Below are 26,693 nucleotides of genomic sequence, written 5' to 3' on the forward strand. Positions count from 1 at the left end.
TATCTATATATTTCCTTTGCCGCCTTCGGCGGTCGCGCGCTACTGCAAGCGAGAGGGCTCTGGTTAGAGCAAATGATAGCCTAAGGTCCCCAGGTAAGCTGATCACCGCCCGGTAAGGTAGAAATTGTTATAAATGGTCAAAATGTTTGATTTTTGCGCGTAATTTATTTTTGTTACTTTGATGATATATTAAGTAAAATACAATTTTTAAGTAAAATACAATTTTTTATTTTCCACAGAAGAATCAATACATATTGAATTATAAATATTCGATAATTCCATTAATAATCATTAAAATTTGCTTTGTCATTTGTAAAATCAAAAACGAAAAGCCGTACGCTGAACTGTGAACGCGCGCGGCGTTTTTTCTGCAGCTGCCTAGCTTCAAGCTTGTAGCTGCTAACATCAAAGCCGCCGCGCGCGCCCAGTGCTGGGGTGCATTCTCATTAACAATTAAACTTGGTCAAAGATAGTTATATACAATTCCTAAATTAAATCAATAATCATGTTAATATGAGTATTCAACACTACTCGACAACAAATATTTGCCGGCCCATCAACGATTCAGTCGCCGAAACAAAAATCAAATGTTTGCTTTTTCGTTTCGGGGACTGTTTGAACTCAGTACTATATCCGACTAATCATACTTTATAATGGTTAAAATACAAAGTAAAAAGATTTTCCTCGATGGGCCGGCATTCGCATCCGCGAAACGTTTTGAGTACGACGAACGATGACACCACCACCAGCCGTTAATTAATAAGTCCATGGGTGACGGGATAAAGTTAAAGTTATTATTATTATTTGCAAATTCTTACATACATCTAGTATTAACGGGTGATACTCGTAAAATATTTGTTCCATACATCAGGACCGTCGACGAGTCCAACTCGGCGCGCGTCCTGGTAGGTTATAAACCTACAAATCTAGTAATAATAGTCGACGATAACTAAGTATCTTCTAATTCTTTTAAATCTGAGTCATATGTAATTGATGTATCGAAAGGATATTCCCTTTTTTACCACCTTACCATTCTGATTGATTTTGCACATGACTGGCATGTTTGAACTAGAGAAGGGGTTCCCACAGTGGTAGTTTTATAAACCACTTTTAATTTATTGTCCTATTATACCTAGTGGTAGTTTTATAGACCACATTTAATTTATTAACTTATTATACTTAGTATTTATTTTTGGTGACTGTATCACCCAGTTTTAACATTTGATAATTGTACAGTTTATTGACGACACATTGACTGATTACTGAATGTTATTTTATATTCTAATTTATATTCTAGATATTTTATTTATTTTTCAACAGACGACAACTTCCTGTTTTTTTCTTCTATATTAGTTACTCATATCTCTTGTACAGACTGTTTTACAAGGACATTGACAGATGATACTCACATTAGGCATTCATTATTGCATCTAAATTATTTCACTTGCATTAGGTCTAGAAATTTATTCTCTGGTTAACAGATTTCAAATGTTTAATTAATTTGTAGTATGACAGTAAGGTATATAAGAAGTTATTTAATTTTGCTTGGGCTATTATATTGACTATTGAGGTTTAATGATGATATGGAATTTGAATTTTATATAAATTTACACTATATGGTTGGGGCATTTTGCATAGTAAATATGGTTACTACTCCTATATAGGGGGGGGGGGGTGTCACGTCCGTCATAGGCGGACATAGGCGGACATAGGCGGACATAGACGGACATAGACGGACATAGGCGGACATAGACGGACATTAGCGGACATTAATGGACACCTAAATTGCTAAATAAAATGTTCAATTTTTGCTGTTATAGGGGGATCATGTTTTTTGTCCGTTCGGTACCCTAAAAAAACGGACAAAAAATAGAGCGGACAAAAACGGACAAAAATGGAAATAACATTTAGATGCTTCCTCCTCCTACTCTTCCTCCTCCTCCTCCTGGGTCTTCCTGATCTTCCTCAGTCCTCTTCCTCCTCCCCTCCTCAGTCCTCCTACTACTCCTCCTCCTCGTCCTCAGTCCTCCTCATCAGTCCTCAACAGTCCTCCTCCTCCCCAGTCCTCCTCCTCCTCCTGAGTCCTCCTCCTGGGTCCTCCTCCTCCTCTTCATCCTCCTCCTCTTCCATCCTTCTCCTCAGTCCTCCATCCTCCTCCTCAGTCCTCCCCCAGTCCCCCTCCTCCTCCTATTCAGTCCTCCTCCTTCTCCTCCTCCTCATCAGTCCTCCTCCTTCTCAGTCCTCCTCAGTCCTCCTCCTCCTCCTCCTGAGTCCTCCTCCTCCTCCTCCTCTTCCCTCTCAGTCATCCTCCTCAGCCATCCTCCTCAGTCCTCCTGGGTCCTCCTCCTGGGTCCTCCTCCTCCTGGGTCCTCCTCCTCTTCATCCTCCTCCTCTTCCTCCTCGGTCCTCAGTCCTCCTCCTCAGTCCTCCTCATCCTTCTCATCAGTCCTCCTCCTCCTCAGTCCTCTCCCAGTCCCCCTCCTTCTCCTCCTCCTATTCAGTCCTCCTCCTCCTCCTCAGTTCTCCTCAGTCCTCCTTCTTATTTCTCCTAAGTCCTCCTCCTGAGTCCTCCTCCTTCTCTTACTCCTGAGTCCTCCTCCTCAGTCCTCCTCCTCCTCCCTTTCAGTCATCCTCCTCAGCCATCCTTCTCAGCCATCCTCCTCAGTACTCCTCAGTCCTCCTCCTTCTCAGTCATCGTCAGTCCTCCTCGTCAGTCCTCCTCAGTCCTCCTCCTCCTCCTGGGTCCTCCTCCTCCTCGGTCCTCCTCCTGGGTCTTCCCAATCCTCCCCAGTCCTCTTCCTCCTCCCCTCCTCAGTCCTCCTCCACCGTTCGGTACCCTATATTTTCAAAACGGACAAAAAATAGAGCGGACAAAAACGGACAAAAATGGAAATAACATTTAGATGCTTCCTCCTCCTACTCTTCCTCCTCCTCCTCCTGGGTCTTCCTGATCTTCCTCAGTCCTCTTCCTCCTCCCCTCCTCAGTCCTCCTCCTACTCCTCATCCTCGTCCTCTGTCCTCCTCGTCAGTCCTCAACAGTCCTCCTCCTCCCCAGTCCTCCTCCTCCTGAGTCCTCGTCCTGGGTCCTCCTCCTCCTCTTCATCCTCCTCCTCTTCCTCCTCAGTCATCAGTCCTCCTCAGTCCTCCTCCTCATCCTTCTCCTCAGTCCTTCATCCTCCTCCTCAGTCCTCCCCCAGTCCCCCTCATCCTCCTCCTATTCAGTCCTCCTCCTCCTCCTCCTCCTCCTCCTTCTCAGTCCTCCTTAGTCCTCCTCCTTCTCCTCCTGAGTCCTCCTCCTCCTCCTCTTCCCTCTCGGTCATCCTCCTCAGCTTTCCTCCTCAGTCCTCCTCCTCAGTCCTCCTTCTCCTGGGTCCTCCTCCTCCTCTTCATCCTCCTCCTCTTCCTCCTCGGTCCTCAGTCCTCCTCCTCATCCTTCTCATCAGTCCTCCTCCTCCTCAGTCCTCTCCCAGTCCCCCTCCTTCTCCTCCTCCTATTCAGTCCTCCTCCTCCTCCTCAGTTCTCCTCAGTCCTCCTTCTCATTTCTCCGAAGTCCTCCTCCTGAGTCCTCCTCCTCCTCTTCCTCCTGAGTCCTCCTCCTCCTCCCTCTCAGTCATCCTTCTCAGCCATCCTCCTCAACCATCCTCCTCAGCCATCCTCCTCAGCCATCCTCCTCAGTACTCCTCAGTCCTCCACCGTTCGGTACCCTATATTTTCAAAACGGACAAAAAATAGAGCGGACAAAACGGACAAAATGGACAAAAACGGACAAAAATGGAAATAACATTTAGATGCTTCCTCCTCCTACTCTTCCTCCTCCTCCTCCTGGGTCTTCCTGATCTTCCTCAGTCCTCTTCCTCCTCCCCTCCTCAGTCCTCCTCCTACTCCTCCTCCTCGTCCTCAGTCCTCCTCATCAGTCCTCAACAGTCCTCAACAGTCCTCCTCCTCCCCAGTCCTCCTCCTCCTGAGTCCTCGTCCTGGGTCCTCGTCCTGGGTCCTCCTCCTCCTCTTCATCCTCCTCCTCTTCCTCCTCAGTCCTCAGTCCTCCTCAGTCCTCCTCAGTCCTCCTCCTCATCCTTCTCCTCAGTCCTTCATCCTCCTCCTCAGTCCTCCCCCAGTCCCCCTCATCCTCCTCCTATTCAGTCCTCCTCCTCCTCCTCCTCCTCTTCAGTCCTCCTCCTTCTCAGTCCTCCTTAGTCCTCCTCCTTCTCCTCCTCCTCCTCCTCCTCTTCCCTCTCGGTCATCCTCCTCAGCCATTCTCCTTAGTCCTCCTCAGTCCTCCTCCTCAGTCCTCCTCCTCCTGGGTCCTCCTCCTCCTCTTCATCCTCCTCCTCTTCCTCCTCGGTCCTCATCCTCAGTCCTCCTCCTCATCCTTCTCATCAGTCCTCCTCCTGCTCAGTCCTCTCCCAGTCCCCCTCCTTCTCCTCCTCCTATTCAGTCCTCCTCCTCAGTTCTCCTCAGTCCTCCTTCTCATTTCTCCTAAGTCCTCCTCCTGAGTCCTCCTCCTCTTCCTCCTGAGTCCTCCTCCTCCTCCCTCTCAGTCATCCTCCTCAGCCATCCTCCTCAGCCATCCTCCTCAGTACTCCTCAGTCCTCCTCCTTCTCAGTCATCGTCAGTCCTCCTCCTCAGTCTTCCTCAGTCCTCCTCCTCCTTCTGGGTCCTCCTCCTCCTCCTCCTCCTGGGTCCTCCTAGTCCTCCTGGGTCTTCCTGATCCTCCCCAGTCCTCTTCCTCCTCCCCTCCTTAGTCCTCCTCCTCGTCCTCAGTTCTCCTCATCAGTCCTCAACAGTCCTCCTCCTCCCCAGTCCTCCTCCTCCTCCTGGGGCCTTTTCCTGGGTCCTCCTCCTGGGTCCTCCTCCTCCTAGGTCCTCCTTCTCCTCCTCAGTCCTTCTCATCCTCCTCCTCAGTCCTCTTCCTCCTCTTCCTCCTCCTCCTCCTCAGTCCTCTTCCTCCTCTTCCTCCTCCTCCTCCCTCTCAGCCATCCTCCTCAGCCATCCTCCTCAGCCATCCTCCTCAGTCCTCTTCAGTCCTCCTCCTCAGTCCTCCTCCTCCTCAGTCATCCTCCTCAGTTCTCCTCCTCCTCCACCTAGGTCCTCCTTCTGGGAAAAATTCTCAAAATGTTTGTCCGCTAATGTCCACCAATGTCCACCAATGTCCGTCCGAGTCCGCCAATGTCCGTCCGGGTCCGCAAATGTCCGTCCGAGTCCGCCAATGTCCGTCCGAGTCCGCCAATGTCCGTCCGTGTCCGCCAATGTCCCAAAAAACACGTCCGTTGTCTCATAGAATCCAAAAAGGACAGGACATAGGCGGACATAGACGGACATGACACCCCCCCCTATATATCATATTATTTGATTGGTATTCGATTTCTAATTATTTCCCTAGGAATATGATTATTATATCTCAATTTGGCTTTAGGTAGGGTGCCCCGCTAAAAGAACTGGATTCTTCCAGGAAGCATCCCGTGCACAGAGCTTGGTCTACATATATATTAAATTATTAACCATTCATTCTGTATGTGCACGACAATTTATTTCAATCAATCAATATCTAGGCAAATTGAGATCCTTGACTGAAGCCTGCAGTCAAGAAGCCTCAATAGAAGTTACAGTTGCAGTATGGTGATGTAATACTGTAATAGTAGTTTCTAGCAAAATTTGAAGATATTGATAATGATTTTAAGTTTAATAACACTACTTTTAAGATAAAACGTATACCCAGCATGACAGCATTTAATCTCAACATCCCAGAAATGTACCTTGTGCTTGAAAAGATATCGGTAATACTAATGCAGAGAGTTAAACCGAATACACTACAGAGAAGCTCTAACTATGCTCACCAAATTTAGAATTAAAATATCTGAACATTTCTTGCAGACAGGTTGGAGCCAATCCTAGCAAGGACTTGTGAAAAAGTAGTAAGATTTTGAATACAATCCTTTTCTTTATATCCAACCAGTAAAGATTGATCAGGTCATCCTCAACATGGTTGTTTTTATATTTCTCAGAGTCTAACAAGTGACTATGTGAGTGGGCGGGCTGCAGCACTCTAGTTGTCGGAACCTATCTACAGTAACAACTATCTGTTTGGTCTACTGAGAAACCTTTTGGTAGATCCATGAGCACTCAACAACTATGATGACGAAGTATCTTGCTGTCCTGTTTGTCAAAGAATTTATTGAGCAATTACAGTTATCCAGACATGCCACAAATAGAAGGGGGGGGGGGGGGGGGGGGGGGGGTTCTCTACACTTTCTACACAGGCAAAAGCGTAGTATAAAAAAGTGTAGTGTAAAATAGCCTAAAAAGTCTCAAAAAGTGACTTTTTTCTCACCAAAGGTATGTTTTACCACTGTTTTGCCTTTGGAAATGTACTATGTGAAGACTGATGGGAAAATAACCGTAAATAATAGTAAAAAAGAAGATTTTGAGAAGATGAATTGGTTTAGTGTAATTTTAGTTGTAAAAAAGTGTAATTTAGTGTATCTTTTTTACTACCCTTTTTACTACACCGTACACAAAAAAAGGCAAAAGTGTAGTAATTAACAAATTGTTCAGGTCAATTGAGGTTATTCCGACTTAGATGCTTTTTAGTTTCAATTAGTTTTCCCAAGAATGTAAGGTTAGAGACACATCTCCACTATTGTCAACTTTGCAAACCACACTAAACGCTTAATGGTGCAAGAGGAGTTGGACCAGACAGGTGTAACATAGCGACTACTTTAACGCCGTCTTATTTCGCCTCTCTCTTCCACACTCAACCACCACTTAAGCGTTCATCTATGACACACCCCACAACACTTACCATCATCCTTGATTACACATCTTGATTCCACCGGCATCCTCCCACAGGACTGCCATACCCCAGAGGTAGGCAAAGCATTCATATGCTATCCTCTCGTGGGCCAAGCAGGCCCAGCCTCTCTTTAAAAAATTATTTTTAAAAAAGTTAGAGACTGTACATGTAGTTTTTAAAGATCCTGATATTCATTGAAAACTAGTGTGTTGTAGCTTATGATTCCAGACAAATTGGCATGTACCGTACCTATGCAGGAGTCGGTAAAAACCCCCAATTTTATGTTAAAGATTATATGTTTTATAAATATCATATATATTGGAGCTTCTGCTTCAAAAATGGAGGGTATCGTGACACTTTTCACTGGTAACTGATTGGGTCCAATGATAGAACATTCTGAAAACAACTTCAATTCAGGGGTGGCATCTTGGAGCGTAAGGGTGGCACTTATGCAGTGTATGTTATACTACTGCCTGGAGTTCAAAACTACTGATAATGTTACTAATTGAGTTTGATTTCACCAAAATTTATCTAAATCAAAATTCTAACTTCACAATCAAATATCCCAAGATTACCCTCCATTTACCATCTTACATCAGCCAATTCGAGTGAAATATTTATGATTACAATGCAAATACATTTAAATTTCTCAACTGGAAGTTATAAATATTAAAAAATGTTATGAAACACAAAATCATCTTGTTCCTATGATATTAACCTGATAGCTCTGGTAATGTTCTGTAACATTTCCATTTATTTAACTCACTGTTTTCCCCCACTTAGTTGTTGTAGATGCTTGGATAACAATGTATGCTGTGAGAGGAAAACTGCTCCGATGTATACCAGTACGTCATGTGCTGCGTACAGCATTCAAGTCGAGTGCTGCAGCGGAACCCTTCCTCAACGGATCATCCTCCACTTATGTTGAGGACATGTATGAGAGCTGGAGAGAAGATCCGTCCAGTGTACACAAAGTAATGTTTTTTATTTCACTTTTTTGTTACTGAGGCTCATTTTGTGGTATTAAGACAAAGTGATAGTTGGTATTTTATTAAAGATTGCACAAGCCAACTATTAACAAAATCATGACCATTTTATTTCTCAAAAGTATGCTATATTTTAAATCAGATATATCTATAAAATCAAGAAGCATCATTAAAAAACATGCAAAACTTTAAATTATGCTATTTTAGGAATTCCAAAACTTTTATCGATAGAACTATTGCATTGTGTACAAACATTGTACGAATTGACTTCCCTGTCCATGAATATAAAGTATTAAGTATGGCAGCTGCAGATGACTAATATTTAATTGTTCACACCATATCCACTATCCAGTCATTGATGAGGAAGATTATTTTCCATAGCCTCCATTAATCTCGTAACGGTATTACAAAACATTCAACTGATAACGGAAGATCAAATTACAGTCGTGGCAAATCTTCTTCTCCCGGACGGAAGGAGGAGCAGGACCTGGAGAAGCGCATGTTTCAGCACCCAACATGCCTGTCTATCCCATGTTCGCACCAAGCGCTGCAGTTCCAATGACGGAAGCTTCGGCTGGCGATGCAATACAAAGCACCAGAGCCGGACAGAGTATGATTCTGAAACATCACAACTTTCAACGATTACTGAGAGCATATCAGGTTAATGTAACCCGCTCTAGATTGTGTTGTAAAACATTGTGGATTATTGTAATTGTGATTATAATTATTGTAATTATAATCAAAATAAGAATAAGAATAAGAAAATAATTATAATTATAATTAGATGATTCAACAAGTTGTGAAACGTTATAAAATCAGTTTTATAAACTACTAACAGAATATACTAATAAAACTTATAGATTAAATTAATATGGATTATCTTGACGATTTATAAAGTTATAATTGTAAAAATAATAATAAATCATTGACTACAGTTCGTAATTTTCTGTCCATTTCAAAAAGTATTTTTTATTAATGATCATTTCTCTGCAGTCTTCTGGCCATCACATAGCGAAGTTGGATCCACTTGGTATTGGCTCTGCGGATCTTGACAGCACGGTCCCAGATATACTCACTCTGGAATACTACAACTTTAGTAAGTCTGATGCTGTCTTGTCTAAAATTAGTTTGTGTGTCTTGTTTTTATACACGCATCTCAAAAATTCATTTGTTTGTCTTGTTTTTATTCACGCATTTCAAAAACAATCACTACATGTTTATTGTTTAATGGTTCATCTGTTTTGTAGGTGATTTCACAAAAATAAAACTTGTGGTGCATTGTTAGTGTTCAGATTGCGATTACGGTTAAGCTGGTCCAGAGGTGCTGCACCTGTGCTGCACCGTTCATCCACATTCCACTTGTTAGTTTATCCTGTTTTTTGTTTCAACTATTCTTAATTGTTGTGCTCGAGATCAGAGATGTCCTCAGAAATTAGTGGGTGTTTTGTTTCGTGAGTCATAGAAAGACATTTATTTTCCCCAGAACTTTGTGCCCCACTAAAGCCCTAACACTAAGTCTAGTCCTTACCTTAACTTAGCCCAAACATTCACCCTTACCAATACCCTAGTCCAAACACTCACCCTTACCAATACCCTAGCCCAAACACCCACCCTTACCAATACCCTAGCCCAAACACCCACCCTTACCAATACCCTAGCCCAAAGACTCACCCTTACCAATACCCTAGCCCAAACACTCACCCTTACCAATACCCTAGCCCAAACACTCACCCTTACCAATACCCTAGCCCAAACACCCACCCTTACCAATACCCTAGCCCAAACACCCACCCTTACCAATACCCTAGCCCAAACACCCACCCTTACCAATACCCTAGCCCAAACACTCACCCTTACCAATACCCTAGCCCAAACACTCACCCTTACCAATACCCTAGCCCAAACACCCACCCTTACCAATACCCTAGCCCAAAGACTCACCCTTACCAATGTCCAATACCCTAGCCCAAACACCCACCCTTACCAATACCCTAGCCCAAACACTCACCCTTACCAATACCCTAGCCCAAACACTCACCCTTACCAATACCCTAGCCCAAACACCCACCCTTACCAATACCCTAGCCCAAAGACTCACCCTAACCAACACCTTAACTGATGCACGACGTCCTGGGACTGGACGACAGTTACTCAAGAAGCCAAGGGACAAGAAGAAATGATTTGATTGATAACTTATTTATTGATAAATTGGTTACAAATCTTGAGTCGCCTTCTTTTTGACATCCCATTTATTTATCTGCTTCAGGTGGAGCTTGAATATTAATGCAATAGAATCTGCCCAGAATCTAGCAGTTTATTGTATAATATTAATAACGTGAGAGAAATTGTTTACCTGCTACATATAAATACATACTATGGCCTCAGGCCTCTCAATATAGCTAGAGGGGCCACAGTTTCGGCTAGAACTTTGAGAAGCTGACTATTTCAAGCTGCTGCAGTAAATTTAGGAAACGATATATTTAGGACTCATGAAAGAAGAAAAACCCGAGGATAAGTTTTAGTCATCAATACGATCACGTAAATATAAAAGGACGGTTGCGGTTAATTTTAGTTCATGAGAAATCCTGGGGTTTCCTGCGAAACCAATAATTATGAAATTTTGTATAATGCCATTATTTAAAATAGAACTATGTGATCTTACATTTTCACAGTTTTGTTGTGGAACGGCAAAACTGCAGTTTTCTTCGATGTATTCATGGATATAAGCTTTTTAATTTATTTAAGTTTTGCTCTTTATCTTCAAGTCCTGTACTTTAGGTTTGCCGTTTGTGTAGTGTACGTTATACTACTACATGTAATTTAGTAATATAGTAATATAGTCTAACAGTTGATCCATGTAGACAGTATACATACCAAGAGTTCCACACTGTATACAATACTGCACAAATTACTAAGTTCTTTATTTGACACATTTGACACATTCCTAAGTATCGCATGTAAAAATAACCTGGCATTTTCTCAAAATTGGTATCTGATTTCAGGAATAATATTGCAAGCGGGATATTACACAGTTCATACTTTCAGCAAAACAAGATATGGACCAGTACTTTCAACTGCCAAAGTACACGTATCTTGGTGGTGATGAAAGGGAGCTCACTCTCAGGGAGACTATCAACCGACTGGAGGTAGAACTTTCTAGACCAAAATTTCAATAATAAAACAGTCCATTCTTTACAGTTACAGACCCATTTACTTCGTCATAACAGATAAGGTTACCGTGAGGTAACTAGCTTTAAGAAGATTCTAGATATACCCTAAGAAGATTCGACAGGGCCCTTCTTCGATTAACCGTCAATCACGTACTTTCCGATCATTCGGCTGAGTCGACCGGAGGGGTTTGCATAAATTCCTTGCCGCATCCTCTGGTTTATTGACAATTCGGCCCACATGTACTTGCTACAGCTAGATGTTGTAAGTTGAGATAAAGTTTAACTGATTTATCGGCAAAAAGGAGTGCACGGCAAAATGTATATTTAAACACTTAAACACAAAATGCTTATTGTTTTTCTTTCAGAGAGTATACTCCGGATCTATTGGTGCAGAGTTCATGCACATGCACGATCCTGGGGCAAGTAAGTCAAAGTAATGGGAAGTTATGTAGTGCGGTTGGAACTGTCTCTAATTTTTAATTCCTAAATTGATTGCATCACAATTCAGTTAGTACTTCAACTTCCACGACTTTTCCTGAAATTACCTAAGATTTTCCATACTTTTCACATGACGCGAAAGGCAATATGGTTGACAACGTCGCGCAACAATGCGCGCATCACAAAATTTAACGCGCGCGGAAACAATCAGTTCGACTCTGATCTCACTCATCAGTCTTAGTATAACGACCTATTCATGTAGGGAATTAACGGATTATAGCACTATACAAAATATACTATACTATAAAAATATATGACGACTTTACTACTACTGTAAAACATCAAATCTGACGCACCAAAATTGGCAAATTACCCTTGTGAAGTAAATTAAATGGTCATAGAATTTGGTGTTTTACAGTATAATCATTACAATTGACAAACGGCGATGAGGTCGGTACCCTAAAGATTTTTGGCGACGTGAATGTTACCTTTTACATATCTGTGGGTTGTGCATTTATGGCACACCCACATTCAGTACTTGTGAACTACTCGTTAGCCGAGTATTAATTATAATATGCGCTATTCCCACGCTTACATCTCAATTTACCAGGAGAGTATATCAGAAAGTGGGTTGAAAAACCCGGAATAAGGAACATGACCAGTGAAGAGAAGCGAATCTTATTAGCCCGACTTGTTCGATCTACCAGATTTGAAGAGTATCTTGCGAAAAAATGGCCTAGTGAGAAAAGATTCGGGTTGGAGGGCTGTGAGGTAATTTTAACATTTAATATTGTTGTGATTTAAGAGAATGGACGATAGGGCAGTCGGTACTATAGCCTTTAATTAATGTAGCTGGGTGGGAAGCACAAGGATGTATTACCTAAATTACTGGAAAATGCAGCCCTCTAACAGATACTGTTTCTCTTTCATGAGAACAAACAACCCTGAAATTAAACCTTGTTCAGGTACTGATCCCAGCCATGAAGCAGATAATCGACATTGCTAACTCTCGGGGGGTTGATAGTTTCGTGATAGGAATGCCACATAGAGGCAGACTTAACGTGCTGGCTAACGTGTGCAGGAAGGAACTTGAGAAACTCTTCAACCAGTTCAACCCTGATCTGACACCAGAGGATGAGGTTTGGGAGGCTGTTGAATGCAGATAGTGTTCTTTTCTGTACAGCCTTTTCTTTAGTACAGTTTTTTTTTTGTTCTAGCTAAGAATATATTGTGCCTGGGTGATTTGGCACCTGCTTTAATTCCTATATCAATAAAGCCACTCGAGGGAATGTTTCATATCTCACTTTTCAGGGTTCTGGTGATGTAAAATATCACCTTGGGATGTATCACCGCCGCATCAATCACCTGACCAACAAAGAAGTAGAGCTATCAGTAGTCGCCAATCCCTCGCATTTAGAGGCTGTCAACCCTGTCGTCTGTGGTAAAGTCAGAGCAACCCAATTCTTTAATGGCGATGAAGCTGGACAGAAGGTTCGTCAAATAAACAACCCGCCCCCCCCCCCCCCCAGCCCCCCGCTACCATCTAGTCTACAAGATGACTGTTACTTACTCTTGTTAGACTTGACGCTATTATCTGATAATGAGTTGCTGAAATTTTGAAGTATTCTATGCTTTGAACCAGCAATAATGCACAAAATGTAATTGTGGGTTTACACTATAACAAGCTGTTTAAACAACATTCCCTCTCAGACCATGGCTATCCTACTGCACGGTGACGCGGCGTACAGTGGACAGGGAGTAGTGTACGAAACTATGCATCTCAGTGACCTGCCAAGTTACACTACTGGAGGCACAATCCACATCGTAGTCAACAATCAGGTTAATAACCATCCACTTTATCAACCTGAAGCTGAGATTATCAGATGCCATCCCTATCCCGTAATTTCGAGTGATGAACCTCCGTTCTTAATTTATTAAATTTACTTTGAAATCTAAAACCCAAAATTTGAATCCATTGAATAGTTGAAATTTTATCAATCTCGTGCTCCAGGTGGGTTTCACAACAGATCCCCGATTTTCCCGGTCCTCTCCCTACTGCACTGACGTTGCCAAAGTTGTTAATGCTCCCATACTTCACGTTAACGCTGATGATCCAGAGGCGGTTATGCACGTGTGCAACGTGGCTGCTAACTGGCGCGCCGACTGGGGTGAGATGTGCTTTTAAACTCAAGGAGATATCTTGAAACTTGTGTACCAATTCTCTTATCGAATTGTATTACTTTCAATGTTGAGACGATTTTTATTATTACTTTACTAGCTGTAACAATGAACGTGAACCTCGGCCTCTTCTGCTCAGGAGGCATGTATTGCTGAGGAACAAGCAAATTTGTGCACGAAGATAAAATTAGGGATCCAATTAAGAAAAGAACGACTGTGCTGATGTATCTGTTGTATCTGTTGATGGGTCCAGTTTTCAATAACTTCTTGCAGGTAAGGACGTCGTGATAGATCTAGTGTGTTACCGACGAAACGGTCACAACGAGGCGGACGAGCCCAGTTTCACCCAGCCCCTCATGTACAAGAGAATCAGGGAGCTGCCCAATGTGCTGAACAAATATGCTGACCAGTTGGTTGCGGAGGGAACTGTCTGTCAAGCTGATATTGACGTGAGTTCTGCAGGGCTGAGAGTCACATACTGTACTTATTGAAGCGTTCATAATAATTAATGTACTAATACAATAATTTTAGAAGAACTAAAAAAGTTAACCTTCTTGTCATGTTTGGGTGCAGGTGAGGCAAAAGGAATATATCTGGCTAAGTTATCTGTTCGACAAATTAAAGAACTAAATTGAGTCTCGCTAATCAGGAAGAGATAGCAGCATTCGATAAGATCATGAACGAAGCTTATCAGAAGAGTACTGCCATCACCAAGATGAAGCTCACTGATTGGTTGGACAGTCCCTGGGACCATTTCTTCGAGGTAATATTTGCTTTCCCCCTCTATACCTACCAGTGTTGTAACAGAGTATGTCACAGTGTTTCAACAGTGTTGTAATAACAGTTTATGTCAGTAGGTGAATAAACAACCACAAGACGTTTAAACTCAATAAGTGAACGTGAATCTCGGCCTGATCAATAGAGCAACCAGTCACACTTTATATTCTGTATATTATATTGTGTCCCTCACCAGTCTCCCTCTTAGTGTGACGCGAACAAAGTGCCAATTCTACGTGAAACGCCCCCCACCGGTATCAGCGACAGTGTTCTGAAGAGAATAGCAGAGACTTTCAGTGCTGATCCCCCCATCAAGGTTCATCCGGGAATCAAGCGTATTCTGAAGGTACGTGTTATTGTTGTTGCGAAAATGGTGAAATATTCGTAGGACGGGTGCCAAATAAGTTCGCTATATATTCGAAAATTCTTAAATAATATGACGTTATTAAGTGCTGCCTTTGTTCTTAATGCTATTTAAGTAGAAATAATGCTAATGTTTTAGAGTGCATATTTCTGGACTTTATTAAGTTTGATGATCTAAAGTGGGGTGTTTTACTGACCACACCCACAGGGACGAACAAAGATGGTGGAGGCTCAGCAGGCAGACTGGGCACTGGGCGAGGCGCTGGCTATTGGCTCCCTCCTCATGGAGGGCTACCATGTGAGGCTTAGTGGGCAGGATGTGGAGAGAGGTCAGTCGGGGCAGGGGGGATATTAGGATTACTGATTAGGCTTTGTTGGTCGCAACCCGGACAGTTCGCTTATATCGCATATTAAGACGCAATGAAACTATCGGACCACGATGTCGGATCACGATATGATGGCTGCTGTAATGCGTTCAATTTTAGGCTTATCTCCATTTAAGCCGGGATTTTTTTTTCAGAAAGTTGAGATTATTTCATCTTAATTTGACTCCAAATTACATGTTTAAATCTGGAAATATTCGTCAATTAACATCTTGACGAAGTAATTGAGCTATTAATTCCATATAAATTTTATGGATTCGATGACTTCGATTTAGTCGGGAGTGCGAGAGTTCCAACATACATTATAGATTATACTTATAGATTATGATAAATGATTTGTCGTGTGAAATATTACAATGTTGATTTGTAGAGCTGGTTGATTTGCACAAATTACTGTTAGGATGAGGTAAATCTCAATGATGGGTTTTCGAGATAGGTCTGTTTCATGTATAAAGTGGCATACATTCAACATTTTTGAAAACAAGTCTAGCGTATGAAATTGAACTGAGGCCATTTCTTATCCAATTTTTGGAGTGTTGTCACTAACCAACTTCGTAGCGTTTATCTAAGTTAGTTCTAGAGGCAAATTGTAATGTGAGTTGTGACTTAAATTAGCAAATTTCTGAATTGTGCTTCATCAAATGTACTGAACCACTTAAACTACAATTAAAATCAAGAAAAATTATTAAATAAATTATCATTCTTACTGGAAAATATTTGAAAAAAATCCCGGTCCCGGACGGGATTTTAGATTTGTCCTGGTCCCGGTCCCGGCCGGGATAAAATTCCGGTCGACCACTGGTTATACACCACGAGGTGTGTTAACTTGACACGTGACATACCACAGGAACATTCTCACATCGTCACCACGTGTTGCACGATCAGGACGTGGACGGAAGAGTGTACAACCCTCTGCAGAACCTGTCCTCCTCTCAGCAGAAATACTCTGTCAGCAACAGCTCCCTCTCAGAGTTTGGAGTTTTAGGTTTGTCTTCTTACACTAATAGTAATAAGTGATATACTATTTATACACGTGATTTGTTACTTTGACACGTGTTGGCGGTGTTAGTAATCGTAGACAGTACGTGAGCCAATTTTTTTTTCCCCAAACTATCATTTTTTTGTCATGATCTACAGTTATATGAAGAACAAAATAACAGGAGATTATTTACTGAGATAATTATTGGAATAATTTACTTGCATACTTACTGAGATAATTTACTTGGATACTTTGTAAAATTATTTACTGAGATAATTTACTTAACTGTTTACAAAGATAATTAACTCGGATACTTAATAACATTATTTACTGATATAATTTACTTAGCTATTAACTGAGATAATTTAACCCATCGTTATAGATGGGCAAAAATAGTACAGCCTAGTAAAAATGATACATTATATCAGTTAAGATAACGGAAATGAGATGGAATAAGTGAAGATGTAAAAAAATAATAGTAAATCCAAATAATATCATTAATTCATTCAAAGTGGTAGTTACTTATTCTTTTTTTTAATGTTCACTTAAGAATAGTTTTTATAGTTTTTATAGTTTTTATAGTTTTTATAGTTTTTATAGTTTTATAGTTTTATAGTTTTTATAGTTTTTATAGTTTTTATAGTTTTTTAAATTTATAAACCCACAATATCGAGAATCACAATGAAAGATAAGGTCAGTGGTCAATGCAACAGTCAACACAGAGTTGCACATATGTACTCATAACTCTTGACTACTCTTTTTTTAGAGCCTTTTTCTTCAGTTCTTCTTTAACAGTTCTTCCTTAACAGTTCTTCCCTGTCCGCTCTTCCTTGACAGCTCACGATCAGAAGCCAGTTTCTACTGGTGTCGCTGCCGGTAGAACTGAAGTGACAGTATTGTTCTTACTAACTCTGTTAGCCGGGTTGGTTAACATTGTTCTGATGTCTAATTCGTCTTCTAGCTCTGTTTAGTCTTCAGATCCCTTTCACGAACTCTCTGAGAGAAGGCATCCTCCAAAAGTATAGGATAGGGTTAGCTGCTGAGTTGGCAGCTAGAAGCAGATTGTGGGTGGTGTTAAAGTAATACCTCTGTTTATCAAACCAGTACAAACTAAAATACCACCTTAACATTCCTGCGGACCAGCTGTATGTCCACAGAATGTAATTAACTACCAGAGCAATATTACAAACTCCGTACACTAGTGCGAACAGTAAGATAGTCACTGTGGCTCTGTTCCGGGACTTTTGTAGCTCTCTTTGCTGGACATGCCGGTTTCTTCTTCCAGTCAGGAGCACGACTGATAGAACACAGCTTGTAGCCACTACAACTGCAGGGGCGGTGTAGACTAAGTTATCACTCACCAGCACCACCATGGTCGTAATGACATCCTTGTTATTAGCGATAAACAGGACACAGCGTGAGTACCAAGGGTAGAAAATAATCTCTGGACCATCCTGCAAGAGGAGCCCTATCGTCCTAGCAGACTTAAGCAAGAAGTACACAACTACAGCTACGATCAGATATTTAGATTTCTGATGTTTAAAAGGTTTCGACAGTGAAACTGTCCTAGTTATGCTCAGACATATAACAAGGAAGATGCTCAAGGCGACAGAGATGTCCCACACATAAAACCAAGCTGCACAACCAAACTGGCCCCCGAACAGGATACCCGGTTGTCTTTTAGACAGGAAGGATATTCCTACAGGAAGAATGGCCACGCTGATGACTATATCGTTTGTTGTGATCATCATGTAGATTGATCTTGAGATGTCTCTTCTTTTTGATCTGAAGAAGAGGAAGCTGGCTACGTTCCCCGATGTCCCGATTATGAAGCAGAAACAACAGATAATCCCGTAAGTCACATCTGCTGCGCGATTAAAGTCCATTTTGTCTAAGTTAAACGAATTTTTAGGATCTCAGGGGAAAATCTGTTAGTTGTCAAATTTAAGCTATCAACAGCTCCTTTCAAGGTCCCGAACCCAAACTGAAATATTCTTCTCTCCTATCTTTTATGGTTTATAAAGAGGTCATTTTGCTGTCACTCCCCTCTAAAAAAGGAATTATCCCTGGATAGCATAGATCATTGATCATTTTTCCGACCTGTTCCCTTATTTTCCTTTAAACGACTATCGATTAGCTTTCATCCACGAAGTTCGCTCACCTGCGATACAATATTGCACACCATGATCTCAGAACATAAGCTGTGGCCTGTGACTTGATTATTTTCATTTTCCCCATTTTATAGGTATCACAGAAACATGACTATAAACTTTGCTCACGCACGACCGTTTTTGCAAAATTATTATACCTTTCCTGTATAATAACAGTTGAGATAACCCTAATATTTTATGGATCATTGACCATTTTATAGACCATTTTATTTTTTTCCATCAAATTATTTTAGAATTAGCTTACTAATAGTCGCTCACCTGCAGAAAAGTGCAAAAAATAACATCACGTACGAGCATATATTTGCAAAATTAAACAGTTCTTCCATAATATATAACAGCTGATGACAAAACGAATTTTAGAGTAGAATACCCTGCACGGCGGGGAGAAAAATGGACGGATATTTATAGGAAGGCACTCCACGTACAGCCAGCATTTCTGCAAGTCTTATATTTTACACAGCACTCTGTTCGACTAAACGTTTCCACCACCGCAGGATTTGAGCTGGGTTTCAGTCAACATAACCCCAACTCCCTGGTGTGCTGGGAGGCCCAGTTCGGGGACTTCTTCAACACTGCTCAGTGTATTGTGGACCAGTTCATTAGCTCAGGACAAGACAAATGGGTGAGGATGACTTTTAATTGCCACTCATTTAAGTTTTTCGTCGGCAGGATTTAAACTGGCAGTGGCTGAAATTGACTATTAAAATTGCTTTTTCACCCCAATAAAATACTCAAGAAGATTATTCAATTTAGTCCTTTGGTCTAATCGTGTTGGTTATACCATATATAATATATCTCTTTAATTCCGCACTGAATTTACCTTGCTCCTCTTCCCCCAGTACAGACAGAGTGGACTGGTGATGCTCCTCCCTCACGGTATGGAGGGCATGGGTCCAGAACACAGTTCTGCCAGAATGGAGCGCTTTTTACAGATGTGCAACGACAAGGAGGACTCTAAGTACGAGGTTCGATCCGCAAGTGACGATTTATGTCGCGTAGTCTTAGGGTTCGTTCACATATTACGTAATCAGCTGAGGGGGGGGGGGTTCCAAATGATTACGCTAGTGCAATTTTGACACTTGATAGCTATGTGTAAAACTGATTACGGAGGGGGGGAGGGGGGTAAAAATGTTCCAAAAAATGATTACGTAATATGTGAACGACCCCTTATCATGACGTCACGTGGTCTAATAGTGACGTCACAAAGTCACGTGCGCGATAGATAAGAAACTCACACCAACTGTTGAATTGTTTTTTTATGACATGTCCTAAATATGGGCGTGGCGAGGGTTTTTCCAGTTTGAATTGAAGCGTCAAAAATTTGTTGGCTGTTATTTGACCTGTGGAAACAACAGATAAGCCGGAGATAGCAATAATTTGATACCATGAACCTCCCTAATGTTTATGCCATGTTTATGCCATGTTTATGACACTAAGTGATCACGTGGCAGGGTGTGAGTGCAGACCAGCAACTGTGGGACTGTAACTGGCAGATAATGAACATTACCACCCCGGCTAACATGTTCCACGCTCTCAGGAGACAGATGCACATGAAATTCAGGTCAGTCATACCTTCACTGGCATAATTATTACTTACGTGCATAATTATAATTATTTATTATCATCATCCATCATCTATTAATCAATTATCCAATAAATGTCCTCTTTCCGCCATCGATGAATTTTCAATAATTTCTTCTTTTTTTATTATATAATTTCCTTGATTAATGTCTAAGAAATTCATGAATTCGAAAGCTAATATCAGAAAGGCCATTATTCCCAAACATCTGATCGGTAATTAACTCCATTATTCTTATTTTTTTCAATTTTCGATTAAATTCTTTTTACTACATGAATATGATGCAATGACATTGAAACGTTGACGAATTTCCTTTACCTGAAAACTGAAAAGAGCATTTTCCCTTGGCCTTTGTTTCAATACCCGAAATCATCAGACATTTTCATCAGAAACAATTTTTATGAGACAGCATTCCGAGCAAAGAGTGTAACCACAATAACTTCTCATCAGAGTAGACAGCGCGGACTTAAAAACCTGTCCTTACGTCTCCGCGACAGGATTTTAAGCCGCTGAGGGACAATTATCATGACAATTACTGTAAGTGCCAGACATTGCCGCAACTTTAAACTTTTTGAACCCCGCTAAATTTTAACATGACGACAATGTCCTTTTCTTATCGCAGATTACTGATTTTTACCTCCTCGCATGACCAATGTGAAGAGGTTTTTTTTGATTTTTTGCCAAGATTCTTTTGACGAGAAAAAAAAAGGAGCTGACCATGACCAGTCTGAAGAATCAAAAGTCAGTTTCTGCTGAATCATTTCCGCTGACGACGATAGTAATTTTATGGGTTAAGATCCCAACTCTAAATTCCCTCAGCCGCAACTAAACCCATTCCTCTAAATCCATAAACCTAAATACTAAATAGGTACCTTCTCAGGAAGGCGACAATTTACAAATTGGCAACTTTTCAGGAAGCCGCTTGTTGTATTCACACCAAAATCCCTTCTCCGCCACCCTCTGGCAAGGAGCTCTTTTGACGAGATGACCCCTGGTACATCCTTCAAAGCCATCATCCCAGAAGACCGTGACATTTCGAACACTAAGAAACTCATTCTCTGTTCGGGAAAAGTTTACTACGATCTTTTGGAGGTACGGCTGGATCTCGAACTTTATTTAAACTAGTCATTTACTAAGATCATTTAAATTTTAACACGTATTAGAGCTTGAGAATAAACAAGTTTTAAATATATTGAAGCTAGCAAGTAGCATAATATTAATACACATAACTTTGAAATATTTCCATGGTAATAACAACCGTGATAAAATTAAACATATAAACAAACATAAATTTCAATTTGTTTTGTATCACGTGACCATGATTTACAGGAACGTGCTAACAGAGGGTTGGAGGACAGTATTGCCATCACCAGGATAGAGCAAATCAACCCCTTCCCTCACGCTCTTATAGACAGTGAACTTAACCGGTACGCTCCGGGCACTCAGGTAACTTTACGCCAGTTTTAATTTTACCCAAATTCATCAAATAATGACATACACAAATTTATCAAATAATACTCTAAGAGGGCCGGGGTCTTCATCAAAATTCTCTCGAAATTGATTTTATTGTTGTTTCTGATAGAGGGGAGTGATATCTATCAGCTGCTTTTGGTCCTATGTATTTTGTATTGTTCCTAGCCGAAGTTATCGCCAGTCAAAGGTCAGCTCTCATGTGTAATTGTAATTGTATTGCGTGAACGATTTTCAATCGTGCGCCCTGAAAATCGAGTCTATAAATCTATCTTCTCCTATATTTTTAAGGACCATTCAGAAGAGATTTTCGGGCCAGAATTTTGGGATAAGCCTTATAGAAATGCCTTATTAGAAAATGTTTTATTCGATTTTGAAAATCTTGGACCTGGAAAAATCGTTAAAAAACGAGGTCCAAGATTTTCAAATCGAATAAAAAAATTTCTAAGGACTATCTCGATCTCTAAATTCTGGCCCGTTATTTTGTGGTTGTTTGGAATTTATTTTGTGGTTGTTTGGAATTTATAAAACCAATGATGCCACTACTAGAATAAGCTTTGCTTGACGATCTTTCACCCTAGCAACCCGTAATGCTGCATATTTGTTAACTAGAAGTAGATGGCAAGAAGTATGACTGCATGTGTATGAGCGGCTAGGTAACGCGCGGCTAGGTAACGCGGCTAGGTAACGCAGCGTTATCACAAATGGGTTGTGAACGTTACTGCGGAGGAGAATTGTCTCAAAGAACAATTTAAATAACAACAAATAAAACTTGTAACTGTATAATATTAGCTTTAATTAAATAACTCGCAATTAAATAACTAACACGGAATTATCCCTTGACAGATCAGTTGGGTACAGGAGGAACATAAGAACGCAGGAGCGTGGACACACGTGAAACCTAGACTTGAGAACCATCTCACTGGAGATATCCACTGCGGGTGAGTTATAATACTTAATATCTTGATATAACTTTCTCTTGTATCTTATGGATAAGGGCCAATATTTGGATAAATAGCAGTAACACCAACTTGTGCCAAAAGTGGAATGAAATTCCTATGCTATCAGTATCAATGTATCTGGAAAACTGTAAAATACTCAAAAACCACGAAAATAGCTGACATGGTCGGACAGGTCAGTGGTCCAAGTTTCGTGATCGAATCTGTATTTCAAGATAAAGCGGCATTATCCGGCTCCAGAAAGAGTTTTTAATCAGTGTACTTCAAGTTACACAATCACTATTTCTATGTGAAATATTGACTATTGAGACAGTATTTGCCACTATTTCAGCAGTATATTTGTGATTCAGCCCGATGTCCTCGATATTGTTGATCTGAAAACAACCTGAACACGTAGGATACCGTAGAATGGGGGAACTTCGCCATGTTTTACAGCTATTTCATGTTATTTAGAAAATACGACACGAGTACTTGAAAAAGTTTATAGGTCATATGAACAGGATTGGTAAAGCAAATGTTTTCGTATGAACCACATCAGCCAGGCATAAATAGTCAGCTAGATTGGTGCCACTGAAATCAGGGCGAAGTTACCCTGCAATATGGGGTAACTTCGCCATTCTGAAACTATACCATATTCGGTGCTAAGCACCATACCACTCGAAACTCAATTATATTTCCTTGATATACCTGCCAATTTTACTTATCTAGCTCTAGCCTGCGTGTTACAATGGGCAATTTGGTCGCCGGGGTAACATCGCCATGCTGTGGGTAACATCGCCGGGATGAAGTAGAAATGTAGTCGAACTTCGCCAATACACGTGCGTGACTTTGCCAGCCGCGCGCGAATTTCGCGCCAAACTTCGCCGAACAGATGGGATCAGAAGAGGGTAACTTCGCCACACACAAATTTGAAAACTTTATAATATCAGTTGTGTGCATCATGGCTAACTAAATTCGCCCTTAAATGAACAGGACATATGCTAATGATGTCACACAGAATTTATTAAGGATATAATTGTAAAATATGGGAAATATGCAAGCAGGAAATTTTAGCCACTTTATTGCATTATTTCATGTTGCCTGAGTTTAATTAACATCGTAAACGTTTATTTTTGAATAGGAATACCTTTATAACCATTTGTTCAACACAATACTATACAAAAACTCGATCTCCTAACAATTCAAAACCGTAAAATGATTATTTGAAAAATAGTGGCGAAGTTCCCCGACACGGCGATTTTACCCCAATCTACGGTACAGGGACATTGTGTTTTCTTGCAATGTTGCGGTTAACTCAAATATGTATGGAATTTATTCCCCTTTGCGGGATATATTAAGACGCAATGAAACTATATCCGCCGGAAGAACTTATGATATTATCAACGTGACAGAAAGCGGGCCGAGCCTTAACTCAGTGCTATTGACTGCATTTTAACTAACATTAATTAAAGTCTAAAGACATAATGTGTCAATAAAATAAACTTTAGGTCGCCTAGTAATCAGGTTATTTCAAAGGGCAAACACGGGTACCTTCGTTTGTTCGCTCTTCAAACTCACCATAAAAATACGATACTTCCCACGCCCTATCGACCACATATTTCACGGTACCTGACTTTCCCTCTTCGGTAAATAATCCCTCGCTAATCTTGGGTAACTCATCTCAAAATGGAAATTCAGCTACAAATCTTATTAGATGGGTGACGCTGCATATTATTATAATTTTTGCGGTGGCTTTCTGTCATATTCCTGCAAAATCATGGAAATTATTAAGTCATAAAAATAAGATTTACGTTGTTCCAAGCGAGCGAATTAAATCAGAATTAAAATATTATTTTATTGTAAAATGCAAACATTGGGTTTTGGCGACATGCCATGAAAAAACACTAATTATAGTTCTACGGAGGAAAAAATCGGGCGATAGGAGGGCGGGGCGGCCTGTTGCTTTGATGAGTTTGACTCAATTCATATCTTTCAAAACTTGTGCACGCATCGGCATATATGCATATTTATATTATCAGTAAAAAGAATTACGTCATATTTCAAAGTACCTGTTTCCTGTACACGTGGATATATAACTAGATTTCAGTCTTTGCTGTAAGGGAGGGTTCCAACATTACATCAATATTTTAAGGGGGTTTGAAATGCTGAAGCTAATTTTAATACAGTAGCGATGTTGCAAAAAACTGAGTGGAGGCCCTCACTGGAGGGGTCAGAAGAAAATTGGTTGAATTTTGTTCATAATAAAACGTTCATAACTATTTATATACACCTTAACAAATGTACAAATAGTCCTAATTCCATTCCGTATTCACTTTTTCGCTACGAAGGATCAATTAAATTGTGACATAATCAACAAAAGCACTTGCAGAGCACTCACCTGCACTTGCGCAGCACTCACCTGTAATTGCACAGACTGATTGCGGTTTCTAACTCCCAGACTGTTTATCTAATTTTCTGGCCTGCTAAACTTAAGCTCTAAACTTAACTCACTCTTCTACTAATCTCGCTTCAACCACAAAGGCTCTCGTCGTTGGCCAGAAGATGAGAACATTGTCCACCCCGACCGTAGCGGTACCTGATTCCATGATTTTGGGACACTAAACGGCTTCTCTGTACCCTGAGTTCACTCTAAGTCTAATTCCTGACCGTAACAAATTGTGTGCGTGACCCGTTACAAAAAACTGCAGAACATTGTGCCGGTCTGGCGACGATGAGACAGAGTATGCATTGCCTTGCCCCCCCCCCCCCCCCCCCATCGCTCTACAATGTAAAAATGAGATCACAATGAAAAATGAGATTGTCTGCCTAAATTCTTACACTAATGGACTAATGTGGCATGAGATACACCAAAATCTGATATTCTATAATCTGACATTCCTGTAGGAAAAGTCTGAAATGTTTCAGCCTTGAGTGATTGCGCGAAACGGATGGGTAATGGACCTGGTGTTAGGTATATTAGCAAGGGTCTAAGAACTTAGTCCATGTCATTTTCAAGGGGGCTTAGGATAGGATTCTGAATTTTATGAAAATTGAGTTATACCTTCGGGAAGGATCGAGAAGGAATTTAGCAATAAAGATCAAATTTAATAAGAATTATTCTCCTCAGATACCACGGACGAGAGCCAGCTGCGTCTGCTGCGACAGGAAACAAGAAGCTCCACAAGACGGAGTATAAGAAAATGATGGACGACAGTTTCGCTCTGTGATCTGGACTACCTATCATGTCCTGATCAGCCCCTCTGTGGCTATAGCAGCCGAATTATCGTCAATATGGGATTTATAATGGGTTTCGATAACAACGTGAAACTGAGATTGTTTTTGAATATTTATAGGTTTTAGCCGTAGTTAAGTTGAATTATTATATTAAAATAGTTTTCAACACAATTATAAACCTTAAATATGGCCCTATTATTTATTAAAATCGCTTTTAACACGATGGTTATTTCGGCGTCATGAAGCATGTAACTTTAACAAAACTGCAGTATTTTCTGGGAATATTTGAGTTCGTAAACCACAGAGCTGCTTAAGTTTTTGTCGTGGGCCCGGAGCAACCGAGTTATCCGCAGAATGTGACTGTGAACCTAATTTAAGGGGAGACAATTGCGATTTGGGCATATTTATTGTGCCCCCTCGAACCTGTTTGTTCGGTGGTATAATGTAGGTAGGTCTGTACTCAACTGTGGGTTAGGATCTATCGATGATAAACATCAAGCACTTTTGTAAAGTTGTAAAGTATTTTGGAACTATTTAAGAGATGTTATTTGTAATATCCGTTTGACTGCTGTCAATCCTTATTTTTTTCGCCCACCATACACTGTCATGTTCTTTGTTATGAAAATAAATGAGATCATCGAATAAAAAACAAATACAGTGTCCCACATTCACTGTTCGGCAGGGGATGATTAAATCCTTGATTTAATCAGATTCAAGTGAATGCAAAGTGAAACAGAGGTATGCACACCATGAAGCATTTACATTGTCCAGTGCCCCGTAATGACTAGGATCACAAATTCGATTGTACGTTGTATTCCTAACCTGGTGGGTTGTGTTATCAGTGTTCCGGTTATAGCAGGGAAGATGGGACAAATACTCAGTGTGTGTGGTCAGACTGCACTGCTCGCTCGTGGTGCTGTAGGATTTAGAAAGAGATCTTAATGGGGAAAATAATCTCCAAATATGGTGAAATATTTCCACGATATTCTTGTATTTCTGTGAAATAATTTCTCCCCTTTCTCAGTTTCTCCTAGATGGTGAATGTTCAGAGCGCATTGATATAACCAAATGTAATCGCACACAAGAGCCAGGCTGCAGCCGCTACCTTGGGTGCCCGCTACATGTGGCATTACAGTGTTCACAGAACTCCCAAACTCGATTAGATAATACGAGAAGAGACCCGGGGTGTCCAATGGGTGAGCAGGACGAGTTCACGTGATCTGACTTGAAGATCACG

At 40.9% G+C, this 26,693-nt stretch overlaps 2 protein-coding genes across 2 annotated transcripts in view; both read left to right on the forward strand.

The window, feature by feature from the left end:
• LOC134819047 (protein TIS11-like) overlaps positions 1 to 26,693 on the forward strand; it is a 77,401-nt gene that overhangs the window by 31,177 nt on the left and 19,531 nt on the right. The window lies entirely within an intron of this gene.
• On the forward strand, positions 7,574 to 26,053 carry LOC134818215 (2-oxoglutarate dehydrogenase complex component E1-like). The gene is made up of 22 exons (XM_063827662.1): positions 7,574 to 7,764; positions 8,221 to 8,436; positions 8,770 to 8,872; positions 10,822 to 10,922; positions 11,312 to 11,369; positions 11,995 to 12,155; positions 12,350 to 12,523; positions 12,696 to 12,875; positions 13,095 to 13,223; positions 13,396 to 13,552; positions 13,836 to 14,011; positions 14,212 to 14,325; positions 14,548 to 14,685; positions 14,911 to 15,031; positions 15,933 to 16,070; positions 18,730 to 18,857; positions 19,075 to 19,200; positions 19,687 to 19,796; positions 20,729 to 20,906; positions 21,144 to 21,260; positions 22,131 to 22,225; positions 25,350 to 26,053. Exons 1-22 carry the CDS (start codon positions 7,597 to 7,599, stop codon positions 25,447 to 25,449), a joined length of 2,988 nt encoding a protein of 995 aa, XP_063683732.1. The 5' UTR covers positions 7,574 to 7,596; the 3' UTR covers positions 25,450 to 26,053.

The sequence above is a fragment of the Bolinopsis microptera genome, chromosome 7 (assembly GCF_026151205.1).
Source record: "Bolinopsis microptera isolate Bmic1 chromosome 7, MBARI_Bmic_1.0, whole genome shotgun sequence".
Lineage (NCBI taxonomy): Eukaryota > Metazoa > Ctenophora > Tentaculata > Lobata > Bolinopsidae > Bolinopsis > Bolinopsis microptera.

What these genes read in the sequence shown, in the direction of transcription:
- LOC134818215 (XM_063827662.1), top strand. Translation starts at nt 7,597, where the DNA reads ATGTATGCTGTGAGAGGAAAACTGCTCCGATGTATACCAGTACGTCAT. An exon ending in CATGCACGATCCTGGGGCAA is followed by an intron (nt 11,370 to 11,994) that starts GTAAGTCAAAGT and finishes TCAATTTACCAG; the next exon opens with GAGAGTATATCAGAAAGTGG. An exon ending in TCTGTCAAGCTGATATTGAC is followed by an intron (nt 14,012 to 14,211) that starts GTGAGTTCTGCA and finishes CTCGCTAATCAG; the next exon opens with GAAGAGATAGCAGCATTCGA.